At 40.5% G+C, this 12,516-nt stretch overlaps 2 protein-coding genes across 3 annotated transcripts in view; both read left to right on the forward strand.

Moving 5' to 3' along the window:
* LOC118123436 (methyltransferase-like protein 22) overlaps nucleotides 1-12,516 on the forward strand; it is a 640,601-nt gene that overhangs the window by 29,733 nt on the left and 598,352 nt on the right. The window lies entirely within an intron of this gene.
* Nucleotides 1-12,516, forward strand: part of abat (4-aminobutyrate aminotransferase) — a 45,554-nt gene that overhangs the window by 8,205 nt on the left and 24,833 nt on the right. Inside the window, exon 2 of the mRNA XM_035180837.2 lies at nucleotides 10,286-10,405. Coding sequence (XP_035036728.1) covers nucleotides 10,336-10,405 — 70 coding nt within the window. The 5' untranslated portion in view covers nucleotides 10,286-10,335. The remainder of the gene's footprint in view (nucleotides 1-10,285; nucleotides 10,406-12,516) is intronic.

Raw genomic sequence — 12,516 nt, forward strand, 5'->3', positions numbered from 1 at the left:
GAATCCTGCAGCTCTGGAGTCAGAGATACCTGCAACGAGAGAGAGAGACAGAGACTATGTAGTGACATGTAGTAAAATAAATAAATACATTTGGTGGCAGAGAGACAGAAAGAAGGGGAGAAGTGCTCAGTGCATGATGGGAGTTCCAATGGCAGTCTAGACCTACAGCAGCATAACTAGGGATGGTTCAGGACTCACCTGACCCAGCCCTAACTATAGGCTTTATCAAAAAGGAATGTTTTATGTTTAACCTTAAATGTAGAGATGGTGTCTGCCTCCTGAACCCAGAGTGGGACTACAGACTCTTGGAAACAAAAGAGAGCCTGTATTTTGGGAGCAGAGTGATCTATTTGGATAATATGGTGTTGAGGAGCAGGATCTTGAATTCTATTCTGAATTTTACAGGGAGCCAATGCAGAGAAGCTAAGACAGAAGTAATATGATTTCTCCTTCTAGTTCCTGTCAGCACTCGTGCTGCAGCATTTTGGACCAACTGGAGGCTTTTCACAGACTTACTGGGACATCCTGATAATAATGAATTACAGTAATCCAGTCTGGAGGTAACAAATGCATGGACTAGTTTCTCAGCATCCTTCTGAGACAAGATGTTCCTAATTTTCACAATATTGCGCAGGTGGAAGAAAGCTTTCCTAGAGACTTGTTTTATATGTGGGTCAAACATAACTCCAAGGTTCTTCACAGTAGAGCTGGGGGCCAAGCTAATACCATCCAAGGTGACTATCTGCTCAGACAGTGTTTCTCTGAGATGTTTAGGGCCAATTACAATAACCTCAGTTTTGTCTGAATTTAGAAGTAAGAGGTTTTGGGTCACCCAGGCCTTGATGTTCTTGAGACATTCCTGAAGTTGAACTTAGTGATTAGATTCATCAGGCGTCATATATGTACAGCTGGGTTTCGCCTGCGTGACTATGAAATGTACATGGTGCTTTCTGATGATGTTGCCTAAAGGGAGTGTGATGGAAATTCATCTTGAGATTTGAAATAATGAAATTCTCAGACTGGAGTTGCCTTTGAGTCTTTATAATAGTAAGCTCTGCAGAGGTTACACAACAAGCACAGGTGCTCAAAATGGAACTGGCCGCAAGTTCACAAAAGCCAGAACTTATACAAAGAGGCGTTTCATAAAACATAATATGAAAAAAGACATGAAAGACATGAGATCATCATCTGTGTCTGTCCGTCCGCTGTAGCAGTTGGAAGAAAACATCACCAAATAAGGGCATACACCCTGTTTATCAAGGTCAAAGCAGTGAGACACCGCCAAATAAGGGTTCCATCCTGTCAGGTAGACAGTATCACAGCAGTGAGACACCTGGTCAGTTGAATTTTCCACTACAGGAGCATACTGTATATAAGGTGAAGAGTATCGGTCCAATGACAGAATCTTCGAACTCCATGACTAACTTGTGTGTGCATGGAGGAGTCAATTAACAAATTGAAATCTATTTGATAAATATGACTTAAATCAGCCTAATGCCGTTCCTTTAATCCCTACATGTTGTTCCAGTCTCTGTAACAGAATCTTATGATCTATGGTGTCAAATGCTGCACTAAGATCCTGCAGGACAAGTATTGAGACTAGTCCATTATCTGATGCCATGAAAAGGTCATTAGTAACTTTTAACAGTGCTGTTTCTGTGCTGTGATGGATTCTAAATCCTGACTGAAAGTCTTCCAACAAACCATTACTATCTAGGTCAGGGGTCTTCAATGTTTTTCAGGCCAAGGACCCCCAAACTGATAGAGATGGAGCAGGGACCCCCTACTATATATATTGTATAAAATTGTGTTTTATATTAAACTGGACCTAGTGCCATGTATAAACATAGCTACCCTGTTATTGTGCATTTAATACTAAGAACCAGGAATATCTTGCAAAAATGATTGCAAAAGGATTTGTGGGTGAACTAAATGTTGTCGGTTTTTTTATTTGTTATTTGTTCTATTTTTTTCTTTTACAAAGGTATCTTCTTTTCAATAATATTGCAGCGTGCGTCCTTGTGTCTGGGATCTTAGTCAGCTGGGGACTGAATAGGCTCTCGGCCAATCACGGGGTACCTGACAGAGCCAGCGTGTAACATGCGGCCTCGTGATTGGCACAGCAGCGATTGGGGCGGGTCCTCCTCTTTGTGTACAGGAGGCTTGGAGGGACAGGTCTAGGCTAGTCTCCTGCTGTGAGTGAACCGGTGCCCAGCTTGAGAGAGCTCCTGTGTGTCGCTGAATGTGTGCATTGCTGACTGAAAGATAACGTCTTCTGCCTCCATTTATCCGTTCGCTACAATATGTTGGATTCATGTTAATGTGTATTTAAAGACATTTAAATAAAAATTGGTTGAAAAAAAAAAAAATGTTATTAAAAAAATTGTCTAATCAACCAAAAATGTCGCGACCCCCCCTGCAGTACCTCCGCAGACCCCCTGTTGAAGACCTTTGATCTAGGTAATCACACAGCTGTGTAGCAACAGCTTTTTCAAGGATTTTGGAAATGAAGGGCAAGTTTGCAATGGGTCTATAATTAGCTAACAGCTCTTGATCAAAAGTGGGCTTTTTAAGCAGAGGTTTAATTACTTCTACCTTAAAAGCCTGTGGTACGTAGCCAGTTAACAAAGACATGTTAATCTGATTTTAATATGGAACCGTTAATTAGAGGAAAAACTTCTTTAAAAAGTCTAGTTGGGACAGAGTCTAATAGACAAATTGATGGTTGAGAGGAAGAAACTAGTGAAGTCAGCTCAGAAAGATCTATTGAAGAAAAGGGGTCCAAATATACATTTGTATCTGTGCTATTCATGGGGAGGAGGTGGAGAATTATTTCCCTGATGGTTATAATTTTATTTGTAAAGGGGCTCATGAAATCATTGCTCCTCAGACTTAAAGGAATAGATGGATCAGTAGAGCTGTGACTCTCTGTCAGCCTGGTTAAAGTGCTGAAGAGGAATCTGGGGTTGTTCTTATTTTATTCTATTAATAATGCATAATAGGAGTTTCTGGCAATTATTGAGTGCTTTCTTGTAATTTATCAGGCTATCTTTCCAAGCTAGGTGAAAATCATCTAGGTTGGTGGAATGCCACTTCCTCTCAAGCTTCTGTGATGTCTGTTTTAAAACAAACTAACCCAAAGAAGCACAGCAGGCAGGCAGTGTGAAAAAATTAATTAAATAAAAAAATTAGACAAGTACATAAGCAGTGTCTTTATATATAGAGCCCTGACTGCTGATAGGCCAGCCTGGAGGACATATGTAAAGTGCCTTGAGATAATTTCTATTATGATTTGGCGCTATACAAATATAGTTGAACTGAATTGAATTGAATTGAATTGAATTGAATGAAATGAGCAGCATGGCCAGTCACAGAAGTAGACCAACCATGGGGATTCAAAGTAGAGAGCAAATAGAGGAGAAGGGGGGGGGAAACTCTGCTCCTGTCTGGCACATAACTGTAATAGAAAACCAGGAGTTATAATACATAATCGGTGGCTGGTTGTGGGTGTGTGCCCAAAGTTGGTGTTTTTTTTTGAGTGTGGTGAACACAGACAGCTGCACTTTTTGGAGAGCTAGGGGACTTGTCAATATTTCTACTAGATTAGCAAGAAACAGAACTATTCCTGGGATGAAGCCACTACGTAATTGATTATGTAAAAGTAGGGCTGGGTGATAAAACGATATCGATAATTAACGGGATATGACTTTTCTCGATAGAAGTTTAAGACGTGTCGATATAACTCATCCCGTCCATGTTTTGACAGACAACGAACAGCCAATGATAATGAGCATAGCGCCACGTCAAACCAATCATGTGGCTGGACTAGAGTTACACCCACATCAGGTTAGGTTGACACACAGCACAGAGCCTAGGAGCAGCAGTACACGTGCTAATGTTTTGGCTCCTGCAGAGAGGAGGACGACGACTCTGCATTGATACAGTGACTGAAAATAATCATATTTTCCGCTACGTTCTTAATTTTTATAAAACCACTGCTCCAGGATCAGATATCATTAAAGGTCCAGTCGTCCTGTGTCAGACTCTCTGTCGGAGTCTGCTTTCTTCTCACTCCTCTCACCTGCGCTCACTTAACACCATCACTGATCACAAGTCATTAGGACACGTACAGGACTGACGTTTACTTTGTGTTTGTTTGATTCTCTAGAGATTATGAGAGAAGTAACGTGAAGCAAACAGTCAGGACATCAGAGTGAAAGTAACCGGAACGATACAGTCATGATCCTACATCATCGATTAATAACTAAATACATGTGATTATCAGTTTGTGTGTGAAGACTCAGGCACGCTGAGAATTAGACTTGATCCCAATAAGCCTGAACCTGAGTGTCACAAGAGTGGCCTTTGTTTTAACAGATACCTTAACAAAAGGTTATGTGCACTACTACTCTCTTTCTCTCGCTTTCTTTGGAAATGAGGGTAGGCATTTACAAGAAGCAGCTGTTCATGGCTTGCATCGCTTGCTCGCTCGCTCGCTCGAATGTGTGTCAGTGTTGAATGTGTGTGTGTGTGTGTGTGTGTGTGTGTGTGTATATTAAAGGTTTATTTCCAGAACAGGCCTTTTGGTTCGGTAGGCAGGTGTACCGAACGAATACAGCGAGTTCACGTGCAGAACTAATTTGTCTGAGTCTTAAATTCCGAGGGTCAACTTTCGTGAAGGACCGGATGTGCTGTCGGCTCGTGGTCATAGCGACCGCAGACAGAACAGGAGTGTGAAGACCCTCCCTCATCATTTAAGTCCCCTGTGTGGGAACCAAATGGCAACCAAGCGTGACGTCACCATTGGTTTGTGAACTGCTGTTTTGAAGCTGAGAGTTTCCAATTTCATCAGCGCAGAGTAAACACGACCACCTACACCGGCTACTGACCACACCGAACTCTCGACTGCGCTGAGAACTAGCTGCTAACACAGTTAGCCTCCATCATCCAGGGTAAAGTTCATGTTAAATCATCTGAAATGCCAGTGGTGCACATGTCCACATATTTCAGAGTTTTAACTGAAGTTAGCATGTGAACTGATGTTAAATAGTGTGGTGTAAAATATTTTCTAACACTGTTTTAATCTGCAGAACATGAAGAGACGTCAGAACAGATGTGAGCTGCTACATGAACCGTGATGAATAACTGCTCCTGGACTGTTTGCATCACCATCATTACAGTTAAACTACAAACTGTTAAACGTTTTAAATGTGAGAGAGCAGCTTGTGTTCCTCCAGGCTTTGGACTTTTGCTCTTACAGTAAACAGACGAAGTGCTGTAAGATTTATATGAAATACTACTTTACTATTGTGCTTTCTCATTTCTAACATTTCTACTGTAAATTATACTCACTAAATATTAAGCACTATAGATTAATCTTCCTAGAGTGAAGATCATGTTTACCTTGATCCACAACTGTATTTCATTTTTGTTGGATTATAAATTAATTAATGTAGTTTAATGTGCAATAAAGTTATCTATGAAACATTTTACTACTCATGATTCTAAGGGAACATCTGGTAAAAAGTAACAGCAGCAACATGTACAGTATTGTAATCATACAAGAACACTTTGATGAACATGTTGTTGGAATTTTAAATTAATCACAGGCCTTTTACGTTTTGGTTTTAATCAAATCAATCATTGATAATTAAGATATCACCAAAGTGTCCTGTTTGATTTATTATAAGGGGTAAATGTGCAAAAACCAGGTAAGTCATCTGTAGTCAATGGGAAATGTACTTAGTACAGTTTAATCATAAATATCAGAGGTTAAGTAAACACTTTAGAGCAGGGGTCACCAACTGGCGGACTCCGGTCCAAATCCGGACCGCGAGAGGTTTCCATCCGGACCGCGACTCTCCATTAAAAATATATATATAAATACTTCGGCGGCCTTGTTTGACTTTTAAGAGACTTTTAATCAGGCAAAACGACGCCAGCCCAGTGGAGCCGCTTGGGTCCTATGGGTTGCTATCATATACTGTGTAGCCGGGTTGCTAGGTAGAGAGAAGCACGCAGACGGAGATGAAGGTGATGAAATATGGCGTTATCAAAAGTTAGGGAAAGTTGACGTTGAAAACTGAGTCTTCCGAGCAGAGTGGACAGAAAAGTATGTGTTTGTTACTCCTGCAGTGAGCTCAGCAAGACCGGTGCGTCTCATTTGCTCTGAGTCTGTTGCGGTTGTCAAAAGCGGCAATTTAAAACTCCATTATGAAACCAAACACAGACACTTTGAAGACTCGGACCCGCAGCAGTCCGAGGTAAGGACCCGCAGAATCAATGAGCTCAAAGCCCAGTGTGAGCGGTCTACGCGGGTCCTCTCTCATTCCCTCTCCGCACAGCAGCGGACATACGAGTGTTCGCTGAGAATACAGTGGATTTTGGGACAACATTAAAAGCCCTTTACAGATGGGAGCATCGTTAAAGAGTGTTGTGCTGTGTCCGAGACACTTCTGGATGGAAAAGAAAGACGTGAACTGACAGAAAAATTAAACAAATCCCCCTCTCAGCCACAAGACGCACAGAAATATTAGGAGCGGATGTTCAGTCACAGCTCACTGCTGCTATTAACAGTGCACCGTGCATAGCTTTAGCAGTTAATGAATCAACTGTTATTAGTGACAATGCTCAGCTTTTGGTATATGTCAGATTTTACTGAGCAGAGAGGAACGATTTCTGTGAGGACATTTTAGGCATCACAGCACTTACAACACACACCAGAGGGGAAGACATATACTTAGCTATAAAAGAAATGTTAACACAGAGAGGTATCAGTATGAAAGATGTTGTGTCCATCACCATCGATGGAGCTCCCTCCATGATATCACTGCATTATCCATCAGTCTGTTCTGTTCTTTCAGAAGAGTATGCAGAGGTTATGAATACTGTGATGAAACTTATCAACTGTCTCAGGGCATCGTCATCACATAAACATCGCCTCCTTCGAGAATTCCTGACGGAAGTTGATGCAAATTCAAATGACCTACTGCTGCACTGCAATGTGAGATGGTTGAGCAAAGGCAGAGTTCTAGCACGTGTTTGGGCCATTCGAAATGAAATAAGTGTTCCTGGAACAACAAGAATCATAAGGCCAGACAGTTTGCTCATTTTTTGGAAGATGAGAGAAAAAATGATTTTATGGCCTTCTTAGTTGACATAACCTCACACCTAAATGACCTCAACTTAAAACTGCAGGGCAAGAACAACTCTGTGTGTGATTTGGTAGCAGCTGTCCAGTCTTTCCAGCGGAAGTTGGAGATTTTCAAAGTGGATCTCCAAGAGAACTTTACACATTTTCCAGCAATGAAGCAAATTCAGGGGGAGAGAGATATTTCTTCTCATGTTGAGTTCATACAAAAACATCGTTTTGATGACTTCAGCCTGGGAGAACAGGTCCTCCTTTTCATTCAGAATCCTTTTCTGGTCAAAAATGTGACCACGTTTTCACAGGAGGCTAAAATTACCTTCAGGTGGGTAGATATGGCATCTCTACTGATGGAACTTGTTGATCTGCAAGTAAATGTAGTACTGAAAGAGCAGTGTGGAGTTAGTGATGCTGCCAGCTTCTGGCTACAGACTGTACCTGAGAAAGTTTCCCCTGGTCTCACTAAAGTGGCAGTACACACCTTGACAATGTTTGGCTCCACATACAGTTGCGAATCAGCATTCTCAACACTTAACATTTTTAAGACCAATACCGTTCAAGAATGACTAATGAACATTTACATGCCTGTTTGAGAATGGCACTGACCCAATTCCTCCCAAGGTTCAAAATACTAGCAGAGAAAGCTAAAGCCAATTTCTCCCACTGAATTAGGGAAGTAGGCCGACAGACAATAGGCTACATGTGAATGAAACTATGAAAATTATTTCTTGTTCTTTTTTCTAAGAAGTTTTTGCTTCAATCTTTAAGTGGTTGTTAAGCTCAGTTCAACTTAAAGCACTTTATATGTTTGTCTTTGAGGATGTTACATCTTTATGGTTAAATGGAATGTAGGCCTATATGCAAATTCCAAGACAGAATGTTTATTGCACTTTGTTTCATGTTTGTCCAGAATAGGCATTGTATTTTTGCCAGTTAGTGTTTGATTTTGTATTGTTACAAAAGCAACCTTGTGCAATAAAAATGTTAATTAAGCTGATTTAGTCAGAGCCCATATTTGTATGTCTCTAATTATCCGGACCCCAGAAGGGGAGGAGGGTTGATGTCTGGACCTCTTGCAATTCTAGGTAAATCATTTGCAAGTTATGCTTTAAAAATGTTACTACCACCTTTAAAAAAAACAGCAGAAAATCAGTAAAAGGTAAGAAACTGAATCGGAGAATATAGAGAAACGTGTGTGTGTGTGTGCGTGCGTGCGTGCGTGCGTGCGTGTGTGTCTTGGCTGCTTGTAACTATGTAAGTGTTGCAAAGGGGGGGTTTGTGTGATAATGTGTGCTGTAATCTCATTGATGGCTGACTTTTTAGCCTAACTTCGACTGTAGCTGTTCATCATGACTCTAAACTTTTGAGATTTTGCGAACAAGTTTTTTTCTAGCATAACACAGACAAGCCAGAACAGATAAAACCTTTGGTCATCGTACATCAGAACTTGAATGTTGGATGTTATTAAATGAATGCACACAGCACACAATATAAATATGGTTGGATTATCAGTAAGTCAAATTTTTAAATACTTTATTAAAGTGTAAACTGGCATTTGTGGTTGGGACTCACCCCGCCAACACAGCATCAGGAATCAAAGTCCGTTCCCCAGTCAAGTATAGTGAAGTTGGCATTATTGCTGTTATGCCTCCTTTGTGTTCCGATTCCAGTTTATCCCAGTTCAGTCTTGAATGTGTCCCTTCAACTGTCAACTCACATAACCCACCCCAACCCTCCCGGGCATACGAGTGTTCCCATACTCTAAACCAGTTTAATCCAGTTCACATGTTGCCAAGAAACTGTGTGTGTGCGCTTGTGCGTGCCTGCGTGTAAAGGACCAAGGTTTCCTTTGCTGTGTGAAAGCTGGAATTTTCCTGTTCTTGCTGCCAGTATTGCATAATAGCTTAGTAGATGATAGAGGAGAGAATGAACAGCCATGCATTTCTTTGCCTTACTCTTCCCAGTTTTCTCACAGTTCTTCTTTTGTCATGGAATAATAGTACTATAGCTGTGCACAAAAATGTCCACATTTTTAAGACCCACAACCAGTTGTTACATTTCAATCAATTCAACATAGTCACAGCCCTATGCCTTAATCTGTTCGTCCAGGGTCTATTCCCAGATGAAGGCAGAGCACAGCTGTAAATGAGCTTGGTTCTAGGTGGTCAGCAGACATTTTGCAGATAGACTTTTGTTGAACCGTGCAGGTTCAACAAAAGAGGTTCATGATACGAGAGGTTCCTAAACCTTAGCCACTGTCTCTCTGTAACCTGAAACAAATATTTGTCAAAGTGTAGAGCAAATAGACTTGATAATTATAAACTGCTCACATCTTTTGAAATGGGCTGCCTATAAAAGTATTACAGAGATGTTAACACCTTCTCTGCATTGCAAAAAAAGGCAATGCACCAGTATCTGACATCAGAAAATCACTGTTTATCGAATGATCACAAATGATCAGCCACCACCAGCTGTTGCAGGCTGTGATACCAACTGCAGGATTGATAGAGCCTGAGATGGAACATATAAGATTTGTCTCAAGAAAAGATTAATCTAACAGAAAGTTGTTATAGTATGCGAAAAATGACCTGTGTGTGTGTGTGTGTGTGTGTGTGTGTGTGTGTGTGTATGAAGTCATGGAGGTGTTTGTGTGTGTGCACAGAGGATTCAGAGTTGTTTAAAAGCTCCTGAGCTCACTTCTGAGTCAAGAAAGCAAAGTAACTAGTAATGTGTGCATAACTTTTGTTTCGGATGAATTAGTTAATGTAATTTTGTTACATTTTGATGAATAATATTCAATTCAATTTTATTTGTCTAGTCCCAAATCATAATATACATTATCTCAAGGCACTTAACATATATATTGTCAAGACCTTAAAAATTATAGAGAAACCCAACAGTTTCCACAATGAGCAAGCACTTTGGGGACTGTGGAGAGAAAACATCTGGTCATTAACTGGAAGAAACCAGTTAGCAGAACTAGATAAAAAGTGGGCGGCCATCTGCCTCGAATTTATACTTACCCAACCCTGCTGGTGAATAAGAGGAGCTGGTTTAGTGTAAAGCTCGATGATCAAGATAAATTAGTGGATGCAACAGCAGCTCACTGGTTCTCTCTCTCTCTCTCTCTTCTTATAGGTGACTTGGTGAAGTAAGATCCTGATAGCACTTGCTGCCTCTGTCCTGCCATGGCGTCCTCATTGATCAGCCGTCAGCTTTCTCTCTCCCTGCCGAAAAACCTATGGCTCAGTGCTGCAGGTAAATCAAGCTCTTCAAATACAGTTCAGCCTGCATGTGTTTTAATGACTACTCACTTTTATACATTTTTGTTGATTAACCTAGAGGTGCATCTTAATCATTAATTAAATGTCTTGTTACCAATTGCAATGAACTGCTGACTTAGAAACGACTGTTAACAACCTTTTTTTTTATGTTGGATTGGTCTTAAATTCTGGTTGGTTACATTGAAGCAAGTCTTAGAGAGCAGATTATCATTGAATTCTACCAATCAGATTTGAGAAAAAAATCTAAACATTGTGTCCTACTTTATTCTCACTTAAATATCCTCAGCAAATATGAAGTTTTGATCATTCTGATGTAACCTGGTGTTTGTGAAAAAAGGAACATGACTGAATAATCAGTGTAAATGTGTAACTGGCTTCACAGAGACCGCTCACATTGATGTGTCAAAGGTCCTCTCTCCTGTCAATTATCAGTAGACCGATCTATTTCATTTAGATTTACTGCTTCACTTTAACCATTTAGCAGATGCTTTTAACCACCACCATGGTTTTAATGTCAGTGGATATTTCTCTGTGAAAAGCATGACCTCGCAATGGAATACTTAATAGGCAATTTAACCCTAAGTTTTAAAGGCCCCATATTGTGTAAAATAAATTTTTCTGGGCTTTTACTATCTGTAAATACTTGAAAAGGGTCACTAGGTACCCTCAAAGTATGAAGTCATTCAAAGAAATATGTCCTTGAAACAGCTTGTTTGAAACTTCCTGAATACGATCACATATATAGATTTTAAGGCCCCTCCTGTTCTCATTTCTCTATGGGTAATATGGAATATATTATAATTATTTTTCCAATTTCTTTTAAAGGCTGAATGTACGAGCATAAATATACACAAAGAAAGGCAGTTGTGCAACTTTATATATTCAATGCACAATATTCGAATTAATATCAATTTATATTTACAGCATCTGTTCAATGCACAATATTTAGCTTCAGTTCAACAATATATTCTGCTACTGCAGCACAATATTTTTACATATAGGCTTTGCCTTGAATATGGCAATAAATATAACTATTTCCTTGTATAAAAGTAGTCCTGTGTACTCAAATAAATACCAGTACTATACAGTATGAAGCTGTGCATCTTCTGCTCCTGCAAATATTTCACAATAAAAAAGCCTTTTTAAACAAAAGAATGGATTCGGTCAACAGAAATGCTGGACTGCTTTTATTTTGAAGCGTATACAGAAAGTGTTGCAACCATTTATGTTTGTGACATAAAGACAGATAAACATTAAAACTCGGGTGAAAGATAATTTTCTCTGTTAATTCTGCAGTCAAGCACAATGTTTATCTGTCTATGTCACAAACGTATTTCCGACAGTTCCCGAACTTGATTAGTACATAATCCAACTTGTATTGAAGGAAATGCAGTAGATAAACCAACAGCTCCGCCACTAGAAGCGGACACACTGCGTGTGTGAACAAAAGACAACCGACACACAGCTGGTCTGCGGCAGAACCGCGGCCTGTGAGTTCAGAGAGTTACAGACATCGACAGTGAAGAATGTCGAGATCAACAGGTAGATCGCAACCATGACTCTAACGGATCCACCCCTCTTGTTGGATTGCGAGGAAAAGGATGTGTCCAACGACAATGATTATCTGTTGTCGAATGGTGGTGACAAGGATTATAAATCTTCTTACATACCACCTGCGCAGGCTCTCAGCTCTCCAAGCCTGGCCACTGCAAAGTGGGGGACTGGGGATTCCATGGCCCACAATCGTGACGGAAGCCCCAAGTCCCTCTACAAGGGGAAGAAAATACCTGAAGCTAAACGGGCCGCAAGACAGCTTCTCCCAGAGAGTGAGAACACTGGCCAGGGGCTACAGACTCCAACTTTCCACAATGCCCCCTCGTTTCAACAGTCTAATCACTTCCTGTGCGCAGGGGGAGTCAGCCTGGGTGTTACAGGAAGAAATATCTGCTCTATTAAACAAAAATGCCATACGATATATGTATATTTGAGGTCCGCATTTCAGGACACAGTGTACGAGTACCTAGTACTCCCATTTGGCCTGTCACTGAGCCCGAGGGTGTTTGTAAAATGTGTCGATGCCGCAAT

This window comes from Hippoglossus stenolepis, chromosome 16 (genome assembly GCF_022539355.2).
Source record: "Hippoglossus stenolepis isolate QCI-W04-F060 chromosome 16, HSTE1.2, whole genome shotgun sequence".
In the NCBI taxonomy this organism is placed as follows: domain Eukaryota; kingdom Metazoa; phylum Chordata; class Actinopteri; order Pleuronectiformes; family Pleuronectidae; genus Hippoglossus; species Hippoglossus stenolepis.